The following is a 23,991-nucleotide window of genomic DNA, read 5'->3' as shown; positions in this document are numbered from 1 at the left end:
TGTGCCTTTTCACTCAGGAAAATTTATGTACATGGGTGTCATCGGCATTTATTACACATACCTATCTTCCGAGGCGGTGGGCCTTTAGTAACTTGCTAGGCCACTTCAGAGGAGAACGAGGAGTCATTGACATTGGTGTGGGTCTGAGTCATAAGAGGAGTGTTCAGAAAAGGATGGCAGATTTCCTTTCCTAAACACCACTGGTGAATGAGTGGAGTTTTACAACAGTCATTCAACTTCATAGTTGAAGTTACAACTTTATAGACACACGTTTAATTCTAGCAAAACTGGAATTAATTCTCAAGCTTCCACAGCATGATTAAAGCATTCATTCTCTGAATAATTAGTTCAGCCCTCTGGGTTACTAATTGAGTAGCAATGACCAATACACTGTCATACTCTGTTCAAGGCCAGTTTAGGTTAGATTCTGCAGAATGTATTTCACTTACATTGCCACAGCCATTGTAATTTCTCCCAATATTATATCTAATTAGGACTTAGGCAGCAAGAAAATTAGCTTTTCCAGTGTGAGAAAATAACTTCAGATCTGTTTTTAAACCATCAACAGCTTTCATATCCTGCAAGAATATGCTGAAGGAATTGAATGCACATGATTTCAACTTGTGAGATCAAACTCTTAATTCAGATATGTTGCGATTTACAATAAATTTGGGGCCCTGCACATTTCCATCCATTAGATCACATAGAAGTCCTGAAGCCCTCTTTAACAAAGTGATCCAGACTTGAAACATTAGCTCCCTTCCCTCTCCACAGATGCTGTTAGACCTGCTGATTGTCCGGTGTGCTCGGTTTTTGTTCCATCGTTGTATACTGTGCATGGATGTAACAAAACTTACGAAAAAAAGCATAAGAATGCATCAATTGTAAACAAATTTTATTGAACTTTCATCCAGATAAAAATTGCACAAACATCAATTTTTAGGCTTTCAAACACACAGGAATAAGACGTGTTCCAGGTCAGTAAACCTCATTCTTTGGTGCAGAGGCTGGATCTTACAATTAGAGGGAAATTATACAAAAGGGTGAAACAAAAAATTACCCGTCACCTTACTGTAAAGACAACCCCAAGAGGAATTTTCTTTTTAAAACACACTTTCTGGCAGTCTAGGACCCCAATTTCCCCTCTCCTTTAAGCAGTGGTAACCACCGATGAACATTAAATGCTGGGTTGTTGCACAACAGTAACTTAAACAATACTGCTCAGACATCTTTAAATACAGAAATAGGCTCCGTCATTTTGAGGCACTTGTCTAAGTTTGAGAAAAGGGCCTTTGACCACTTGCACCAGACATTTTAATGCTATCCCCTTAATCTAGAACACAGACTACAAAGTTAAAATTAGAAAAAGAAAACCAGAGGCAATAAGCAAAATCACTTCTTATACAACTCAATAGAACTTCTGATTTTACTGTAGCTCTGCCTCTGTAAAATAATTTGAGCCCAAAACTTGGTTCCACCATTTTTAGAAAACAGCGAAAACTTCTTTAAGCTATATATTACGTCTTCTGAGCCAGGATTTCTGGATCTTGGACCAGACACTTAAATTCTCAAGAATAAATTTTGAATAAAGTCTGCTTAACTAGTGGTTTGAAACCCAGTTTCACAATATAAAAAAAAACAACTTAAGCACTTCATAAAATCAGTTCACAAAAACAATTTGTTTAAACAAACAGCAAATCAGGTGCTCCCACTATCAACTGGGGTCACATTTTGTCAATGAAAAAGTCAACAACTCCTTTGTCTACATTTTAACAACGTCCAACTATTTGGTGAGTAAAACGGGTTATTACATTTCTGATCATTCAGCTTTGAGTAAACTGCACCGGCTTGTGATTAGTCAAACAAACCCTGCAAAGACTTCAATTGAATCTGCTGGCAAGCTTAGAAAATCAACTCCAAGTGCCCTTAATCACCAAATTTCTATTCTGCAAGCATGTACATGAACGATGAACCAAAGTGGCCAGAATCTCCCCAAACCAACCTTACCATTGACTCCTCCCCTGCCCCCAAGCATGGCACTGTCAACCCTTTCCAGTAATTAGGTGGAACAGCCCCCGCACGTTTGGTGCAAACTTCATTTGACGAGTAGAAAAAGGAAAACAGAAGGAATACCACATTATCAACTCAATAACCTTAATGAGCAACTCCAGTTATTGGACTGAGGCTCATCCATTTGCTGCCAACCACAAGCCTCCCAACTGTGGAAGTGAAAAAAAAACATTTTGGAACAGTGAAAGTAGAACACACATACTAGGCCAGCATGCTTACCAAGTTTATGCAAATCAGCAATCCTGTATTTGTTTTAAAGTACAGGTCTATATTATATCTAAATATAATATAATCCGTGTGCAAAGGAGGTAGAGGTTTTTGTTTGGCATGCTCGGTGATGCCACCAAATCCGATTACATAACTATTCATAAAATGGTACCATTCAGCAGAGAGCAGGGCTACGTAGAAAACTTGTCACCCGCCACTGAGTTTTTCTGGAGTTTCCCTTTGGTATCGCAAAGTTGACAGAAAATGCCTGGAAGTATGTAATCTTTCATACTCGTAAATGATGCATTTTAAACAATGATAATTTCCCATTTTCAAGTTCAGAAGTTCTGTTCAGATTGCAGAAGGGGTTTTTCCCTGCTGAAGTTCAACTTCAGATGTTATGAAACTAGTGGCCTAGTGAAACTAGAAACTAGTGAAACTAGTCAACTGCATGCTGAATGGGACTGTGGCTGGAGGAGACAAACCAACAGCATTTTTATACCAACCATCATTCATATACTTCTTTGTTCAATGCCCTTTTCAGCAGCTGATTCGTGGGTTGCATTAAAATCCCGATATCAAAAAACTGCACATTAGCCCCCGGTGCAAGCTATTCACCCAATGGCAAGTGAGACAATTGGGTTCCAACATGAGGTAGTTTGAAGCTGCCGCAGAAAGAGGCACCGAGGTAGATGAAAGCCATTACCTGACAAGGCACCAGAACCACATCTTGCACCCCTATTACCCTCCAGAGACGGTAGGATCACTTCCCTGAGAATTATGTATCATTTTGACCCTAGTCTCTGAATTAATTGGCCTCTTGGGGTTCTGCAAGTTGATCTTTTGTTGAGGTTATTTGAGGTAAGGTACTGTGCCTGATTAAAGTTTAAGAATTGCAAACATAATCCATTAAGCACTTTTAGTGAACTCTGCATTTGCTTGTAAAGCTGTGTGAAATTGTTTTGTGAATACTCAAGCTAAAACAGACTTTTGGGATTTGTCCAGTTACAAAGTTGGAAAGTGATGCAAGTATTGAACACTCCTAACTCTGACCTAACCAATACAAAATGAAGAGAAAACCAAATGAGGATAAGTTACCAATTGGATAGCAGATGCAAGCCAAATAGAAAAGTTTTAAGTGGTGCATTTTTAAAATAAGGGTTTCATCATCTCCCCTGGACTCAACCTTTAACTTTTACACCTCAAAACGGTCCCCATATCATATGTTCCATATCAAAATATGGCCATATGAAAAGAAGAATGTTCAAAAAATTAAATCAAAAACAAGTTGATTTTAACAACCATTCCAACGAATGTTCAGTTGACGACCTCATTACAAGCAACATGATCAGAGGGGTCATCACAACTTTATATTAGCAAAGTTCACCAGGAGCTATAACGAAAACCACAGTACTGAACTAGTTATCATAACTGCAATATTCCAGCCAGCAGACCATTGTGAATTCTACATCATACCAATAACCTCAAACATAGTAACAAAAGATATTTTCAACACAGTTTTGATTAAGGACATCATTTTTTTTATTTAAAAAAAAGGTTCAATTTGGTTTGGAGACTGATTAATTCTGCTATCCCAAAGGAACTCAATACAGTAATAACAGATTTATTTGGTTTGTAAAACTTGCGATTTATTTTAAAGGCTGAATTTTGATTTTTAAAAATACCCCAAAAGTGGGGTTGACAAATGTGTGCTTGTATCTTTAAATTTGTGCTAAAATGGGAGGGGGTAAAAGAGAGAGAGAGAGAGAGAAATGTCTCCAAGAGATATCTCTAAGGCAGTGCACCCAAAGCTGTAACTGCATAAACCTCAAAGCTAAAGAGCACAGCATTCAAATTACAGGAATTAGACGTTGTATGGTTTTATTTCATTCTAAAGACAAAGCCTATTTCATACTTGAAAACTGGAGTTTAAACGTGGATTTCAAATTGATGGGCCCCTTAAACAGTTTTGCATTAATCATTAACCACTGCTCATGAACAATTACCCAATGTGTAAAACAAAAGCCATTCTATGCTACAACATCTAACCACGACATATTCAACCAACTGTTACAATCTGAAGCAGCACATCAGCCAGTTTCATCTTGAAAGCTAAATTGATCCATTAGGGAGTTTACAATAAAGTAGGATACTAACATTTATAAATGGAGACTGCTCCACACAAAATCTGAAGCAATTTCCAATCTTACTGATGATTACCCACAGACAGCCACCCTTCTCCAGACCGGGGCGGGGGGCATGGATCTCAATTTACATTAATGCTACCCCTCATTTCAGGTTTCCCATTACAATTTAACTGGCTAGCGTGCCTCTTCTTTCCATTCTTCCAAGAATTCAAAAAAAGGCAATGTTTCAACCAGTTCAGAGGAATGATAAAACAGCCAAATTGATGCAAGTTTTAAGTAAACAGCAGCTCTTGCACTTGAACCCTGAACCACAAAGAGGATCGAGACAAGGTCCAGTTACATTCTTTAGCCCCTTTATTTGGGGATGTGGTCTAGATATTTGTCCCAAAAGCAAGCCTGCCTCCACAACTGACCATGTCACTTTTGATCCAAAATGAAGCCACGGTCTCTTGACCAAGTGAAGAAAACAGTTCCACCGTATTTGAAAATCAACAGCCTTCACAGCTTTAAACATTTGGACCCCCAGCCTCCCCAAAAGGCAATGTTCACTCATTATTGTAAAGATGGGCCGTGTCATTTTCATAGACTGCAGCAAGGCGGCAAATAACTGGCAGGCAAATGGCTAAGAAGTGAAATGGGAGTGTGCCTTTAACTCTGATCACCAGACTAGCAAGGCAGGAAAACTGGAGCATCGTAGCAGGTGCAATGAAACTGGCTCAGAGTTAAAATTATACAATTTATGGCTGTTAATCACTTTTACGTTTTGCAAAAATAGTCAGTGTGGTTTCTGTAAAATGTCACGTTTATATGCTGTGGTTCCTAGACTGTAAAAATACTGTTTCTCTTTTCTAAAATCTGCATTTATTTAAGAGAAGGCTGTGAAGGAAATCATTTGCATAAACTTAATTTAAAATAGTTTTAAAGAGACGTTGTCTCATTTCTAAACTAATTGGTCACTTTTGGGCTACAGACAAAATGGAAGATTCAGAGCTGGAAATAAATCCATGGATACTACCAATTTTCCTTAACTATTAGATATAACCAGAACCCTGGCAGAATATTCACATAATAGCGCTGTTACAATCAGCAATTATTGCCATTCCTTATGGGTCTTTAAAAGTGTTACTACTGCTCCAGCGCACGACACACACAAACTATTACAATAATGCTCTGTAAAGGAGTAACTTATTTTCTACTTAAGAGGACAAGACAACGGAACCCCATTGTCTAAACCACAATAGTAAAGAACTGGTCAGCTCTTAAGATACATTTTACAAGATTTTTATCACAAAGATAACACTTTGCAATGAATCACCGGCTGATTAAAAACTTCCTTGTTTAGAAAATCTAGCATTGAGAGCCCAATTAAGTGAGGGGTTCATTTCCTTTCTGTTTATGGCATCTGTAACAGTGTGTGCACATCCAAGCAGTGCTACACCCAAAGCAGGACTAGTGGACTTTCCCCACCCTGAACTCATTTTTCTGCAGATTCCCAACCAGGACTAAACAAGATCAAAGGAAACGTGATACTGTCTTTCAAATCAGCCAATTCACACTTCCAACACAAAGTAATACTGCCTCCGAAATCAAATACAGCCTACCAATTCAGTAGGAAATTGATTTTATACAGGGACCTGAGGTAGCAGTCGAGGTAAATATAATTTGATTATCCCAGGTAATATACTTTGATCTTTGGGGTATCAAATAACAACCCAAATCTTCCTTACACAAATACCCCTAATAAACACTCTGAAGAACCCTCAACAACTTCTATGTTCACCATTATGTGCATCAGGCCAAAGAACATTACACCCTAAAAACAAAACAAAACAAGGAGGTATTTAGTTTACATTCAGGTGGAGCGTAGGGCTACATTCAGGTGGAGCGTAGGGCTAAACATCCAAGAGATTCAATATCAAATAATCCCTGAAAACAAAACGTATGCAGGTAGGCAGCCAAAGCCTTTCAGTCACCCACAAATGGCCATTTCTTAGGCTATACAAGTGGCTAATAGTCTTCCTACCTGAGAGATTTTTTTTAAATAAAGCTACAGGAAAATTTTAATACTAAGAAATAAGTCTTTGGATTCAGGTCATAAAGGCACCAATTGCCTGGACTCATTTGCACAGTTCCATGGAAATATCCAAACATTAAAGTCAGCCCAACATCTGCAGGCAGTGAGGTAGGTCTGCTATATATTTATGTAGTTTTGAAGTAGTCTCACAGCTCACACGTTACCATCATGAGGTAGATGACTGCAGCACAGAAAAAAAACACCTGTCTTCTCGAGGGAAAACAATTAAGACATTGTCCCTGAGCAACAAATTCACAATATAGAAAAAACAAAGCACACAGCATTATTAAAACAAGAGGATACGATTGTTGCCAAAGTCGACGACTACTATTAGTCCATCTGGCATCAGGGCTATTCCGGACGGACGATCCATCTGGCCAAAACCACTTCCTTGGGATCCAAACTTGCACAGGAAGTTGCCATTTGGTTCAAAGATCTGGATGCGATGATTCCTGGAGTCAGCCACAATGATGCGCCCTTCTTGGTCGATAGCTACACCCTGAGGTCGGAGGAACTGACCATTACTTGTGCCTTCAGAGCCAAGGAAGCGTGCAGACTGGAAGTCGGGATGGATTACCAGCAGCCGGTGGTTGTTGAAATCGGTGACCACAAGGTGTCCTTCATGGTTAAAGGCCACTCCACGAGGAGAATCAAAGTGCTTCCACAAAGCTCCCTCAAAGCCGTATTTACTTACAAAGTTTCCATCTGGGCCAAAAAGCTGAACTCTATGATTGCGAGTGTCAGATACAAGGATCTTTCCATCAGTATTCACTGCAACATCCCAAGGGTAGTTGAACTGGCCATTCTTGCTTCCTTTCTCCCCAAACTTGAGGACAAATTGTCCCTCAAAGGTGAAAACCTGAATGCGGTGGTTGTCCTTATCGGCCACTACGATTCGACAATTCTGATCACAGGCAACACCAGCTGGACGGTCAAACTGCCCAGGTCTGGCACCTGCTGTTCCAAACTTGTGGTGATAGGTTCCACTTGGTGTGAATACCTGAACACGGTTGTTGCTACGGTCAGCGATAATAATATAGCCTTCTTTGTTGACACAAACACCCCATGGTCGGCAAAGTTGTCCATCTTCATCCCCTTCTCCGCCAAAGGAACAAATTGGAAGCCCAATGCCACCATAGTTGCGACCGGCTTTGACAATAACTCGAAAGGGGCTGTTCTCAATATGCTGGCCGCGAATTGTCACCGAGACCACATGTTCTCCTTCTAGATGTGGAGAGTAGCTAATTGTGTAGGTGCCATCGTGATGATCAAGAACATCAGCGCGGAAGAGACAGCCATCAGGTCCCATGATAACAACTACGACCAAATCACCACCTGAAGACCTTCCTTCGCCAGTGTGATCCTTGGTGATTACAGTGAAACTGCTCATTTTCCCACGTAGTGCCCTTTTCAACCCCTCGCCAGTAGCTGTAGATATTGGGGCATATGCGCTGCTACTGATTATGCCCAATGACTTAATGGCTTTGTACAGGACACCATCAGGCGGAATGAATGAAAGTGTGTCATCGTCTTGAGGCTGAAGGAGATTCCGAAGTTTCTTTAAGTCCTGAATTTGGACAAACATTTGTTCTTTTGCCAAGAGTACATCCACATCTCGCCCATCCAGTAAGGCTTTCTGCACACAGTCTATTGTGCTCTCCAGTCTGGTTAAATTCTCACGCAGCGCTTCCACCTGAAGGTGTAGAGTCTTGGCCTTCATCTGCCGGATCTTTTCAACCTGTTCAATGAAAAAAAAATTGTTAAAATGTTGAACACTACTCTAATAATTTCACCCACTATTCATATCGACCCAGTCAATTCTCTCCCCTTATATAAAAAAGGTTTACTGCTTACCCACCAAGGGTTTGAGTGATTTTGTTTTTTTGAATACAAGCACAGGACAGATCCTGTTCTCAAAAGGCATTCTGATCTGCATGCTGTTCCAGTGGGGGTTAATAATCAAAATAAGGAATCTAGTTGACCTTCTTCTAACTCTAGCTCATGCTAGAAACTAGATCCTCTATAAAGTTATGATGCAATGCACTCTTCATTACCTCATACTTCTCCCAGTAAAAACCATGATTTGGCCCTAGCATTACAGCCACAGACTTTAAACTGCACGGTTGAATCTTCTCAAATTGATGTTTATACTGTGCAAATATATACTGTTTTAAGCACTGAGCCCCAAGTTACAAGCTGTCAGCAATTATTACCACGGTTATCAGCTCTGGATCACTGGCCAACTTCTCAACATTATGGTCATTTAGCTTATGGTCATTTGTGAGACCTGCTGTGCATAAACTGGCATTTCATACAGTGATGACCCTGCAAAAGTACTTTAAAAAAGATTTACCCCATTATTTTTTTGCCTAATTAAGGGGCAATTTAGTATTGCCAATCCACCTACCCTGCACATCTTTGGATTGTGCGTGTTGAGAACCATGCAGACACTAGGAGAATGTGCAAACTCCACATGGATAATGACCCGGGGCCGAGATCGAATCTGGGACCTCAGCGCCGCAGGGCTAACCACTGCGCCACCATGCCACCCACCCATCAAAAATAATTAGTTGTAAAACACTTCGTGATATCCTGAGGTTTTGGCGAGAGGATATCAGTGATAGCAAACCTAGCCTAGTGATTGGGCTGTAAGAATGAAGTCGGACCTATCGACGAACCATGACCCTATGAATAGGATTGAATACAAGCCGAATATTTCATAACATGTTATTGAAAATGCTTAATCAGCGAGTAGGATGCTGGCTCATCAGCTCCGTAAGCGGGATGCGGCTAAGGAGATTGCTGGAGTGAGAGACAAGAGTGGGAATGTGGTGCGGAAGGGGGTAGAGGTGAATGAGGTCTTCAAGGACTTTTACGGGGAACTGTACCAGTCGGAGCCAACGGGGGAGAGGAGGGGAATGGAGAGGTTCCTTGACAGGCTTTCTTTCCCGAAGGTGCAGGAGGAGAAGGTGGAGGGGCTGGGTGCGCCGATTGAGCTGGAGGAGCTAGTTAAGGGGATCGGGCAGATGCAGTCAGGGAAGGCACCGGGGCCGGATGGGTTCCCGGTGGAATTTTATAAAAAGTTGGTGGACCTAGTGGGCCCCTTGCTGGTGCGGACACTCAACGAAGCGTGGGAAGGGGGGACTTTGCCCCCGACGATGTCACGGGCGCTGATCTCGTTAATTTAAAGAAGGACAAGGACCCCCAGCAGTGTGGTTCATACAGGCCCATATCTCTCCTCAACGTGGATGCTAAGGTGCTGGCAAAAATCCTGGCCACCAGGATAGAGGACTGTGTGCCAGGGGTTGTGCATGAGGACCAGACAGGTTTTGTGAAGGGAAGGCAGCTGAACACGAATGTGCGGAGATTGCTGAATGTCATTATGATGCCGGCGATTGAGGGGGAGGCAGAGATAGTGGTGGCGCTGGATGCGGAGAAGGCCTTCGATAGAGTGGAGTGGGGGTACCTATGGGAGGTGTTGGGGAGGTTTGGATTTGGTGAAGGGTTCATTAGATGGGTAAGGCTGCTATATGAGGCCCCAATGGCGTGCATGGCCACGAATAGGAGGAGGTCGGAGTACTTCCGGCTTTACCGAGGGACCAGGCAGGGTTGCCCCTTGTCCCCCTTGTTGTTTGCACTGGCAATCGAGCCGCTGGCGATGGCATTGAGAGATTCAGAGAGGTGGAGAGGCTTGGTGCAAGGTGGAGAGGAACATAGGGTGTCGTTGTATGCCGACGACCTGTTACTGTATGTGGCGGACCCGGTGGGAGGGATGCCGGGAGTGATGGAGTTACTAGCCGAGTTTGGGACCTTCTCAGGTTATAAATTAAACTTAGGCAAGAGCGAGGTGTTTGTGGTGCACCCTGGAGACCAGGAGGAAGGAATTGGTGGGCTCCCGCTTAGGCGGGCAGGGGAGAGCTTTAGGTACCTGGGGGTGCAAGTGGCCAGGGACTGGGGGACTCTCCACAAGCATAACTTTACCAGACTGGTAGATCAGATGGAGGAGGAGTTCAGGAGGTGGGACATGCTGCCATTGTCGTTGGCGGGGAGGGTGCAGTCCGTCAAAATGACAGTGCTTCCGAGGTTCTTGTTCCTTTTTCAGTGCCTGCCCATATTTATCCCCAGGGCCTTCTTTAGGAGAGTGACCGGCAGTATTCTGAGCTTTGTGTGGGCACATGGGACTCCGAGAGTGAGGAGGGTATTCCTGGAGCGAGGAAGGGATAGAGGCGGGCTGGCGCTGCCCAACCTTCTGGGGTACTATTGGGCAGCCAATGTGTCAATGGTGCGTAAATGGGTGATGGAGGGGGGAGGGGCGGCGTGGAAAAGAATGGAGATGGCGTCATGTAGAGGTACAAGCCTGGGTGCCATGGTAACGGCACCGTTGCTGCTCTCCCCCAAGAGGGTTACCACGAGCCCGGTGGTGGCGGCGACCCTAAGAATCTGGGGACAGTGGAGACGGCATCGGGGGGAAACAGGGGGCTCGATGGAGGCTCCACTGGGTGGCAACCATCGGTTCATCCCGGGGAACACGGATGGGGGATTCAGGGGATGGCAAAGGGCGGGCATCAGCAAATTGAGGGACCTGTTTATTGGCGGGAGGTTTGCGGGCCTGGGGGAACTGGAAGATAAATTTGGCCTTCCCCAGGGGAACATGTTCAGATACCTGCAGGTAAAGGCGTTTGCTAGGCGACAGGTAGAGGGATTCCCTTTGCTGCCCTCGCAGGGGACGATGGACAGAGTGCTTTCGGGGGTGTGGGTAGGAGAGGGGAAGGTGTCTGACATCTATAAGGTAATGCAGGAGGTGGAGGAGTCATCAGTGGAGGAGCTGAAGGCTAAAAGGGAGGAGGAACTCGGGGAGCAGATAGAGGATGGGACTTGGGCGGAGGCCTTGGAGAGAGTCAACTCCTCCTCCTCATGTGCGAGGCTTAGTCTCATCCAATTTAAGGTGCTGCACCGGGCCCATATGTCCGGGACTAGGATGAGTAGGTTCTTCGGGGGCGAGGACAGGTGCACCAGATGTTCGGGGAGTCCTGCGAACCACGCCCATATGTTCTGGGCATGCCCAGCACTGGAAGAATTCTGGAAGGGGGTGGCGGGGACGGTGTCGAGGGTGGTTGGATCCAGGGTCAAACCAGGGTGGGGACTCGCGATTTTTGGGGTTGGGGTGGAGCCGGGAGTGCAGGAGGCAAAAGAGGCCGGTGTCCTGGCCTTTGCGTCCCTAGTAGCCCGTCGAAGGATTCTGTTACAATGGAAGGATGCAAGGCCCCCAAGCGTGGAGACCTGGATCAGTGACATGGCGGGATTTATAAAATTGGAAAAGGTCAAATTTGCCCTGAGAGGATCAATACAAGGGTTCTATAAACGATGGCAGCCTTTTCTGGACTTCCTGGCTCAGAGATAGGTAACTGGGTCAATAGCAGCAGCAACCCCGGGGGGGGGGGGGGGGGGGGGGGGGGGGGGGGGGGGGGGGGGGTGCATTATTGTAGTGTTTATTCTGTAACTTTATAGTTAATTTGCGTTGTTGTTAAAATGCTGGGTTGTTCATGGGGATGGGGCGAATGTATATGATTGTTAATATTATTGTTATTTTCGGTATTTTACTAAGGTGCGTTATTGTTGTATAAAATCAAAATTTCTCAATAAAAATTATTTAAAAAAAAAAGAAAATGCTTAATCATTCATATATTAATAGAACTGTCATCAACTTCAAATATTGAAAAGAAAATAAATATTTACACTTTGGGTGCAGAGGGAGTGCATATCTCTCACAGTCACTGTTGTGAACAATTAGCACGCAACTCACTCCAATTGCCCTTGGACTTGCGTGCAAATCACTTGGGTAGGAAAAAAACAAACTACAAGGACAGAAATCAGTGAAATACGACAATCCTGTGCATGGGTAACGGTCAGCAAAATACCTAATGGGCTACATGTAGCCCTGGGCCACAGATAGCCCACCGAGGAGGTGGAATTGTCACTGGACTAGTACTCCAGAGGCCCAGGGTAATGCTCTGGGGACCTGGGGTAGAATTCCACCAGGGCAGTTGGTGGAATTTGAATTGAATAAAAATCTGGAATAAAAAGTATAGTGGCGACCATGAAACCATTGTCGATTGTCAATTTAAAAACAAACAATCTGGGCAGCACGGTGGCACAGTGGGCTAGCACTGTGGCCTCACGGCGCCGAGGTCCCAGGTTCGATCCTGGCTCTGGATCACTGTCCGTGGGGAGTTTGCACATTCTCCTTGTGTTTGCGTGGGTTTCGCCCCCACAACCCAAAGATGTGCAGGGTAGGGTAGGTGGACTGAACATGCTAAATTGCCCCTTAATTGGAAAAAAATGAATTGGGTACACTAAATTTAACAAAAAAAACAATCTGGTTCACTAATGTCCTTTAGGGAAGGAAATCTGCCACCCGTACCTGGTCTGGCCTACGTGTGACTCCAGACCTGCAGCAATGTGGTTGACTCTTAATGCCCTCAGGGATGGACAATAAATGCTGGATCAGCCAACAATGCCCACATCCAATGAACGAATAAAGGAAAAAAGAAAACCGCTGGACTGCTTGATTGGCACCCCTTCCAAAAACATTCACTCCCTCCACCATCGATGCACAGTCGTAGCAGTGTGTACCACCTACAAGATGCACTGCAGGAACTTAAGAAGGCTCCTTAACAGCATCTTCCAAACCCACGACCACTACCACCCAGGAGGATAAGGGCAGCAGATATACGGGTACATCATCACCTGGAGGTCCCCTCTAAGTCAATCATCCCAACTGTTACTTCACTATGACTGGGTCAAAATCCTGCAATTCTGTCCCAAACAGCACTGTGGGTGTATCTACATCTCATGGGCTGCAGCGGTTCAAGAAAGCAGTTCACATTTGCAAACAAGAGTATTTTTTCTCCTACAGTTTTGTCTTCTCCCAAAGAGTTGATTTATCTCCTTCGTATACTAAATTGCAATTGTCGTTTACATCACAAATCCACCCTCACTGGACAGCCATATCTCTTGCAGTGATCTTTGGAGACTGGGAAGCGGAAGCCTGGTTGATTTGTTATTCTCTCTAACCAGTGCTACGGTGAAATGTAGCATTCCTACCACTCCAGTGGAGAGTGGATGCTGTACCTCAGCAGTTAGACATAGACATAGAGAAATACAGCACAGAACAGGCCCTTCGGCCCACGATGTTGCGCCGAACTTTTGTCCTAGGTTAATCATAGAATTTTGGACAATTTGTCATGGCCAATCCACCCAACCTGCACATCTTTGGACTGTGGGAGGAAACCGGAGTACCCGGAGGAAACCCACGCAGTCACGGGGAGGACGTGCAGACTCCACACAGACAGCGACCCAAGTCGAAATCGAACCTGGGACCCTGGAGCTGTGAAGCAATTGTGCTATCCACAATGCTACCGTGCTGCCCTTAAGAAGTTAACCTACACTCCCTTATTCTACCCTAATCCAAGTACCTATCCAATAGCCGTTTGAAGGTCCATAAATTTTCCGACTCAACTACTACCACAGGCAGTGCATTCCATGCCCCCACTACTCTCTGGGTAAAGAACCTACCTCTGACATCCCCTCTATATCTTCCACCATTTATCTTAAATTTATGTCCCCTTGTAATGGTGTGTTCCACCCGGGGAAAAAGTCTCTGACTATCTACTCTATCTATTCCCCTGATCATCTTATAAACCTCTATCAAGTCGCCCCTCATCCTTCTCCGTTCCAATGAGAAAAGGCCCAGCACCCTCAATCTTTCCTCGTATGACCTACTCTCCATTCCAGGCAACATCCTGGTAAATCTCCTCTGCACCTTTTCCAAAGCTTCCACATCCTTCCTAAAATGAGGTGACCAGAACTGCACACAGTACTCCAAATGTGGCCTGACCAAGGTTTTGTACAGCTGCATCATCACCTCACGGCTCTTAAATTCAATCCCTCTGCTAATGAACGCTAGCACACCATAGGCCTTCTTCACAGCTCTATCCACTTGAGTGGCAACTTTCAAAGAACAATGAACATAGACCCCAAGATCTCTCTGCTCCTCCACATTGCCAAGAACCCTACCATTAACCCTGTATTCCGCATTCAGATTTGTCCTTCCAAAATGGACAACCTCACACTTGTCAGGGTTAAACTCCATCTGCCACTTCTCAGCCCAGCTCTGCATTCTATCTATGTCTCTTTGAAGCGACAACAGCCCTCCTCACTATCCACAACTCCACCAATCTTCGTATCATCTGCAAATTTACTGACCCACCCTTCAACTCCCTCATCCAAGTCGTTAATGAAAATCACAAACAGCAGAGGACCCAGAACTGATCCCTGCGGTACGCCACTGATAACTGGGCTCCAGGCTGAATATTTGCCATCCACCACAACTCTCTGTCTTCTATCGGTTAGCCAGTTTGTTATCCAACTGGCCAAATTTCCCACTATCCCATGCCTCCTTACTTTCTGCATAAGCCTACCATGGGGAACCTTATCAAATGCCTTACTAAAATCCATGTACACTACATCCACTGCTTTACCTTCATCCACATGCTTGGTCACCTCCTCAAAGAATTCAATAAGACTTGTAAGGCAAGACCTACCCCTCACAAATCCGTGCTGACTATCCCTAATCAAGCAATGCCTTTCCAGATGCTCAGAAATCCTATCCCTCAGTACCCTTTCCATTACTTTGCCTACCACCGAAGTAAGACTAACTGGCCTGTAATTCCCAGGGTTATCCCTATTCCCTTTTTTGAACAGGGGCACGACATTCGCCACTCTCCAATCCTCTGGTACCACCCCTGTTGACAGCGAGGACGAAAAGATCATTGCCAACGGCTCTGCAATTTCATTTCTTGCTTCCCATAGAATCCTTGGATATATCCCGTCAGGCCCGGGGGACTTGTCTATCCTCAAGTTTTTCAAAACGCGCAACACATCTTCCTTCCTGACAAGTATCTCCTCAAGCTTATCAGTCTGCTTCACGCTGTCCTCTCCAACAATATGGCCCCTCTCATTTGTAAATACTGAAGAAAAATACTTGTTCAAGACCTCTCCTATCTCTTCAGACTCAATACACAATCTCCCGCTACTGTCCTTAATCGGACCTACTCTCACTCTAGTCATTCTCATATTTCTCACGTATGTGTAAAAGGCCTTGGGGTTTTCCTTGATCCTACCCGCCAAAGATTTTTCATGCCCTCTCTTAGCTCTCCTAATCCCTTTCTTCAGTTCCCTCCTGGCTATCTTGTATCCCTCCAGCGCCCTGTCTGAACCTTGTTTCTTCAGCCTTACATAAGTCTCCTTCTTCCTCTTAACAAGACATTCAACCTCTCTTGTCAACCATGGTTCCCTCACTCGACCATCTCTTCCCTGCCTGACAGGGACATACATATCAAAGACACGCAGTACCTGATCCTTGAACAAGTTCCACATTTCACTTGTGTCCTTCCCTGACAGCCTATGTTCCCAACTTCTGCACTTCAATTCTTGTCTGACAGCATTGTATTTACCCTTCCCCCAATTATAAACCTTGCCCTGTTGCTCGCACCTATCCCTCTCCATTACTAAAGTGAAAGTCACAGAATTGTGGTCACTACCTCCAAAATGCTCCCCCACTAACAAATCTATCACCTGCCCTGGTTCATTACCAAGTACTAAATCCAATATGGCCTCCCCTCTGGTCGGACAATCTACATACTGTGTTAGAAAAGCTTCCTGGACACACTGCACAAACACTACCCCATCCAAACTATTTGATCTAAAGAGTTTCCACTCAATGTTTGGGAAGTTGAAGTCGCCCATGACTACTACCCTGTGACTTCTGCACCTTTCCAGAATCTGTTTCCCAATCTGTTCCTCCACATCTCTGCTGCTATTGGGGGGCCTATAGAACACTCCCAACAAGGTGACTGCTCCTTTCCTATTTCTAACTTCAACCCATATTACCTCAGTAGGCAGATCCCCCTCGAACTGCCTTTCTGCAGCTGTTATACTATCTCTAATTAACAATGCCACCCCCCCACCTCTTTTACCATCCTCCCTAATCTTGTTGAAACATCTATAACCAGGGACCTCCAACAACCATTTCTGCCCCTCTTCTATCCAAGTTTCCGTGATGGCCACCACATCGTAGTCCCAAGTACCGATCCATGCATTAAGTTCACCCACCTTATTCCTGATGCTTCTTGCATTAAAGTATACACACTTCAACCCATCTCCTTGCCTGCAAGTACTCTCCTTTGTCATTGTTACCTTCCCCACTGCATCACTACGTGCTTTGGCGTCCTGACTATCGTCTACCTTAGTTGCTGGACTACAGATCCGGTTCCCATTCCCCTGCCAAATTAGTTTAAACCCTCCCGAAGAGTACTAGAAAACCTCCCCCTCAGGATATTGGTGCCCCTCTGGTTCAGATGCAACCCGTCCTGCTTGTACAGGTCCCACCTTCCCCAGAATGCGCTCCAATTATCCAAATACCTGAAGCCCTCCCTCCTACACCATTCCTGCAGCCACGTGTTCAACTGCACTCTCTCCCTATTCCTAGCCTCGCTATCACGTGGCACCGGCAACAAACCAGAGATGACAACTCTGTCTGTCCTGGCCCTTAACTTCCAGCCTAACTCCCTAAACTTGTTTATTACCTCCACACCCTTTTTCCTACCTACATCGTTGGTACCAATGTGCACCACGACTTCTGGCTGCTCACCCTCCCCCTTCAGGATCCTGAAGACACGATCAGAGACATCCCTGGCCCTGGCACCCGGGAGGCAACATACCTTTCGGGAGTCTCGCTCGCGACCACAGAATCTCCTATCTATTCCCCTAACCATTGAATCTCCTATTACTATTGCTTTTCTATGCTCCCCCCTTCCCTTCTGAGCCCCAGAGCCAGACTCAGTGCCAGAGACCTGGCCGCTGGGGCCTTCCCCCGGTAGGTCATCCCCCCCAACAGCATCCAAAACGGTATACTTGTTTTGAAGGGGAATGGCCACGAGGGATCCCTGCACTGTCTGCCTGTTAGTTTTCTTTCCCCTGACTGTAACCCAGCTACTCTTGTCCAGTACCTTTGGTGTGGCTACCTCCCTGTAACTCTTCTCTATGACCCCCTCTGCCTCCCGGATGATCCGAAGTTCATCCAGCTCCAGCTCCAGTACCTTAACACGGTCTCTGAGGAGCTGGAGTTGGGTGCACTTCCCGCAGGTATAGTCAGCGGGGACACCAGTGGTATCCCTCACCACCCACATCCTACAGGAGGAGCATGCAACTGCCCTAGCCTCCATCCCCTCTTACTTTACAGAATTAGCTGCCCTGTGGACCAACTGGACCTCCGCCCTCCGGCTCTGCTCCCAGTCAGCTGTACTCTAAACTCCTGGTTCCCTTCACGCTCTTTGATAAATATAGGAAATTAAATGAAAGGAGTACCTTACTCCCTCCTCACCTAACTCCCTCAGTCACCAAACTCTCACTGTAGCACTCAAATGCCACAAGCTCAGCACTCCCTCAGTCACCAAACTCTCACTGTAGCACTCAAATGCCACAAGCTCAGCACTCAGTGCAAACCTGATTCTCAGTTACTGTTAGTCACAAGCTACCGAATTTCTGCAAATTTTGCAGTGGTTGTGATTTAAGGATATGTGTTCTCTTTTCGTAAATTACTTAGTGTAAAGTCAGACAGGCTCAACCAGAGCTCTAAGCTGACTCATTTGTAGTCGGTATGCACCAGCTATACTCTAGGTGGAGAGATTGTAAATGGAAATTAGTGCAGGATAAAAACCATTGGTCAGGAAAGCAGCTAATGAGTAACAGACGTCTTTCACGGTCGAGATAATTTGGGTACAAACCTATTTCCATGAGAAGAATGGACAGAGCATCTAAACCTAAAACCACCCTGGACGATTTAAAAAAAGAGAGGCTGGAATAAAAACGAAAAAGGGCAATGTGCAATAAATGTCAGTTACGACATGCAACAGAATGTATGTACTCAGGAAGAAACTGAAAAAGTATATAGGGGGGGGGGGGGGGGGGGGGGGGCAGCATGGTGGCGCAGTGGGTTAGCCCTGCAGCCTCACGGCGCCGAGGTCCCAGGTTCGATCCCGGCTCTGGGTCATTGTCCATGTGGAGTTTGCACATTCTCCCCGTGTTTGTGTGGGTTTCGCCCCTACAAGCCAAAAATGTAGCTGGATTGCCCCTTAATTGGAAAAAATGAATTGGGTATTCTAAATTAAAGAAAAAGTATATAAGGGCAAAGATTAGCAGGCAGAATCAAAGGGAAACCTAATATTCTTTTAGAAACTTTTTACAAGGGGCAGTGCAGTGGTGAGCACTTCTGGCACACGGTGCCAAGGACCCGAGTTCGATCCCGACCCCGGGTCACTGTCCCGTGTAGTGTTTGCACTTTCCCCCCATGTCTGCGTGGGTCTGACCCCCACAACTCAAAGATGTGCAGGGTAGGTGGATTGGCCACGCTAAATTGCCCCATAATTAGGGAAAAAAAAGAATTGGGTACTCTAAAATCCAGAGCCCCCTGGATGTCTGGAAGTGGATAACCAAGAAAAAGAGTAGGACCCATTAGGAAGCAAAAGGTAATGGCGTGAGGCAACAAGAGGACATAGCTTTGGTCCTTAATAAATACTTTGCATCTGTTCTCACGAGAGGGGGAACGATACAGGCATTCCAGGCAGGGAGATAGGTGTGAAATATTAGATAAAATTAACATAGCGAATAAGTATTAATTGATTTTAAAACTTTGGATCGCAGGTGAACCCCTAGCCCTGGACAAAACCTATCCTAGGCTACAAGGGTAGAGAAGAAATAGTGGATGCTCTCATCATTTTCAAATCCCCCTCTCGCCATTTTCCTCTCTGTTCCAAATCAATAGTTGGACTTGAATGTAGGGGATAGGAATAGGAAATTTGCACAACGTACAAAGATTGGTCATGTGGCTGCTAACAAAGAATGCTGCAGGAAGACTGCAGCAGGAAGACATCATTGGGCTAAATCAGGTGGATGGAACAGTGGCAAAAGGAGTTCAATTTCGAAATATAAGAGGTAATACATTTGCAGAAGACAAATTTGGCAAGGAATACACAGAAGTCTATTAACAGTAGAACAGACCAGGGAGATCTAACTGACATGTAAAAATGAGTCTAGATAACAGCGCAGAAGGAGGCCATTCAGTCCATCAAATGTGTTCCAACCCTCTGAAAGACAACCCTACCCAGACCCAGTTGTCGTCCCTATCCCGGGAACCCCACCCAGCCCACACATCTTTGAACACAAAGGGTCAATTAGAATGGCCAATCCACCTAACCTGCACATATGACAAGCATAATTTCAAAGTTTGCAGGCAATACAAAACTGTGGTAATTAGTGATGACCTGAGGCACACATACATACATACATACATACAAGTAAAATGGGCAAATGCAGCGGATGCACCTTAAAGCGTGAAGTGATGTGACTGAGAAACAACAAGGGGTGGCAGTAAAATCTTGATGCCATTTTGAAGGAAATGAAAGAGCAAAGAAATCTCAGGTTACACATTAACGAAATTTCAAGGTAGCAAAACAGGTAGTTAAGGTACGAAAGAGAAAATGCTGGAAAATCTCAGCACGTCTGGCAGCATCTGTAGGGAGAAAAAAGAGCTAACGTTTCGAGTCCGATGACTCTTTGTCAAAGCAGACCTGATGAGATTTTCAGCATTTACTCTTTCGTTTCAGATTCCAGCATCCGCAGTAATTTGCTTTTATCCGGGTAGATAAGGTAGTTAAGAGACCACATGGCACACTTTGATTTGTAAATAGATAGGGTGAACAGTTGGAGACTTTTTCCCAGGACGGAAATGACAATTACAAGGGGGCACAAGTTCAAAGTGAGGGGGGAAAGGTTCACTGGAGATGTTTTCGGGGGGGGGGGGGGTTGTTTTTTTTTCAGAACACAGAGGGTGGTGGTAGCCTGGAATGCACTGCCAAGTGAGGTGGTTGAGGCAGATACGTTAGCGACCGTTAAGACTTTTCTGGATAGTCACATGAACAGACATGGTATAGAAAGATACAGGCGGTTGGTCTACATAAGACACTTAATCGGTGCAGGCTTGGAGGGCCAAAGGGCCTGTTCCTGTGCTGTATTGTTCTTTGTAAATGGGGCCAGTCACACTACAGATACAAATGTCGGATTTGACCGTAGTTGGAATATTGAGCACAATTCTGGTTTGTGATTTTTCCAAAACATGTGGGTGGCATTGGCTATGCCAGCATTTGTTACCCATCCTTAACTATCATTCAGGTGGTGAGCTGCTACCTTGAAACGCTGCAGTCCCTGTGATGTAGGTGCACCCATATTGCAGGTATTGAGTTCCATGATTTTGACCCAGTGACAGTGGAGGAGCGGCAATATAATTCCAAGCCAGAATGGTGTGTGCCTTGGATGGGAACTTGCAGGTGGGGGTATTCTCATGTACCTGCTGCCCTAGTTCTTCTAGGTCAGCGATAGGCAACCTAGGCTTATGAGTGGGCCACACGAGTGGTCCTCCTTCATCTCACTAGGCCACAAGGTTGAAATCAGGCTTGTTCACTGACCATCACCCCATGACGAAGAGTAAATACATTTAATACATGCAGAATATTTCATAAGAAGTTATGGCAAATGTTTAATAATTTATATCTTGATGGAACCATCAACTTCAAATGGTAAAAGCAAAATAAATATTTACACTTTGAATAGAGGGAGCACCCAGCTCGCAGTCAATGTTGTGACCATTCAGCATGCACCGCACTTCACTTACCCTCATTTTTCATCCCTATCTCTTCAGTCATACTGGTAGGAAAAAAAACGACACGGACAGAATCAAAGGAAATGTGGCAACCCTGCGCGTGGGCAGTGGTCATCAAAACGTCTCTTGGGCCACACCCAGAACTCAGATGCGCCCCCCCCCCCCCCCCCACAGGTTGCCCACCACTGGTTTAGATGGTAGAGGTTGAGAGTTTGGAAGGTGCTTTCAATAGTCTTGCTGAGTTGCTGCAGGGCATCTTACACGGTACACATTGCTGCCACCATATGTTGGTGAAGGGAGTGAATGCCAAATGGTTGATGGGGTGCCAATGAAGTGGTTACTTTGTCCTGGATAGTGTCAAGCTTCGAGTGTTGTTAGAGCTGTACTCATTCAGGCAAGAGGAGAAGTATTCCATTACAGTATTCCATTACACGTCTGACTTGTGCCTTGCACATTGAAGTGTCAGGAGAGTTACTGGCCACAGAATTCTCAGCCTTTGATCTGTTCTTGTAAAAATTAGTGAACCATATTTTAAGGGTGTCAAGGCACTGGAGACGTCAAAGAGAAAGTTTACCAGGGTGATATTAGGAGTGAGGGAGTTCAGCTTTGCAGAGAGTTTGCAAAAGAGAATTTCTTCACAGGAGGTTTAAGATCTGGAGCAGGGTGGGGATATCAGATTTCATAACATTTTTCAAAAAGCAACTGAATAAGTTAGTCTAAAGAGGATTAATTTACAGAGAGTAATGGAAAAAATGTTGGAGTATGGCATTAATTTGGAGTGCCTAAAGTGTAAGCTCAGGTGTGAAAAGTCAAATGGTCTCCTGTGCTGCAAGATTCTATTCCATGAAACTTTCATCGAACTATTTCAGCAGATGTTAGCATAGTGGTTAGCACTGCTGCCTCACAGCTCCAGGGTTCAATTCCAGCCTTGGGTGACCGTCTGTGTGGAGTTTGCACTTCCTCCCAGTGTCTGTGTGGATTTCCTCTGGGTGCTCCGGTTTCTTCCCACATTCCAAAGATAAAATGTTAGGTGGGGTTACTGGGATAGAGGAGGCATGGGGGCTTAAGTAGTGTGCTCTTTCTAAGGACCGGTGCAGGCTCGATGGACCAAATGGCCTCCTTCTGCACTGTACATTCAATGATTCTGACACTGTTTCTAGCATGAAAAGCTCTACCCGGTAACCACCAATACCAAAAACAGATCTGGTGATCATTCTTCTCCTTTCCGATTGCAGGATCATGGTTGTATGCCTGCACAAGAGTCATAGCAATTCAAGATAATTCACCAGATGGCACACAAGAGAGGCCACTCCTCCCTCCCCCATTACCCAAAGCCCCCCATTCAATGCAGGTGCTCAATGCCTTGTACACATGGTATATGCAATGTCAGCTATTCGCTCAAATTTGATATACCACCCTATTATCGTAGCGCAATAGCCCCCAATTCACCATCTAAGCTCAAAACATTCAGTACGGCAAAAAAGTATATTGCAGCACAAGGTACCATCGGGAGGGCAAGGTGGGGCTGACGAGAAAGAAATGTTAATCTGGGTCCTCATGTGAATACCCAGCATTAAGGACTTAATCACAAACCATAGCTGACTTTGTTTGTTCAAATATAAAACTGCACTTCACAAACTGCAAGAGTGACTCACCTTTCTTAACAGGTCACATTCACGTTCCTCCAGAGCCTTCTTGTGCCGTGAAGTTACTGCTTTGACTTCTGACCGAATCACTTGAGCTTTCATTTCGACTTGTTCAACCATGGCTCTGACTTTCTCTATACTGAGCTATAAGAATAGGGTGGGGGGGGGGGGGGGGGAAATAAATAGAAGTATAATTAATGAGCCACCCAAAGACCTCTCTGAACATTTACTCTACATGCCACCATAGGTTTCCTATGATTGATCTTTGGTGCTACCGCAATGTACAAGGTGTGTGTCACAGGACTTCTGTACTACAAGTTCCCAGTTAGCTTGCCCAATATTGAAATTCTTTTCCCAACTGAGCATTTCTTCAGTTTTTAAAAAGAGCTGCAGTTTTTAATAGCCTATTCGGGATCAAGGATGGGCAACGAATGCTGGCCTAAGCCAGTAAAGCCCACACCCCCGGAATTAATTTTTTCAAAAGTTAATTGCCAATTACGAAAGCTGACTGGCCTTTTCCCAGCTGTCCACAACCTCAAGAACGTATTCTATCCATATTGATACAGATGAAAAATACCCTGGAAATTTAACAAGAAAACAAGAACGTATTTAATCTTAGTGTCAAATACAAATACCACACCCACCCCAACAGCAAAAAGTACCTTCACAGGCCCTAGCGAGCACTGTGCTATTGCGTTTTCTATTTGGACATTGGACAGTTGCAGGGTGATGATCCTAGAGGATTTATCTTTTCCTTCCCTTCCTGATCCAGCAAAGCAATGGCCAACTGAGCACTGACTAAGTTCAGTTATATTGCAGTGAACTGAAAGATGAAATTGCCTACAGACATTATCCATCTAGGCTCAGCAACTTGGCCAAGATACAAAGAGTAGTCAGCATACATGAGCTTTGGTATAGGGGAAGCCCAGATAATAAGAACAGTTAGGCTATTTGAATATTTGTAAGGAATGGGGGGGGGGGGGGGGGGGAGAGAGAGAGAGAGAGGAGAGAGAGAGAGAGAGAGAAGAGAATGTCCTGAAGAGTGGGAATCTGAAGTGGTAGCTGTAACAA

The 23,991-nt window shown here is 44.9% G+C and overlaps 1 protein-coding gene across 1 annotated transcript in view; it reads right to left on the bottom strand.

Moving 5' to 3' along the window:
* Nucleotides 1–873: 873 nt before the first annotated feature.
* The window catches only part of trim71 (tripartite motif containing 71, E3 ubiquitin protein ligase), an 88,070-nt gene continuing 64,952 nt past the window's right edge, over nt 874–23,991 (bottom strand). The window contains exons 3-4 of the mRNA XM_038807067.1: nt 22,930–23,064; nt 874–8,236 (exon numbers count right to left, since the gene is read on the bottom strand). Of these exons, the coding sequence (XP_038662995.1) occupies nt 6,785–8,236; nt 22,930–23,064 (1,587 nt within the window). The 3' untranslated portion in view covers nt 874–6,784. The remainder of the gene's footprint in view (nt 8,237–22,929; nt 23,065–23,991) is intronic.

Source organism: Scyliorhinus canicula, chromosome 9 (assembly GCF_902713615.1).
Source record: "Scyliorhinus canicula chromosome 9, sScyCan1.1, whole genome shotgun sequence".
NCBI classification, from domain to species: Eukaryota; Metazoa; Chordata; class Chondrichthyes; order Carcharhiniformes; family Scyliorhinidae; genus Scyliorhinus; species Scyliorhinus canicula.
This window is presented reverse-complemented; position numbering and strand designations above follow the sequence as displayed.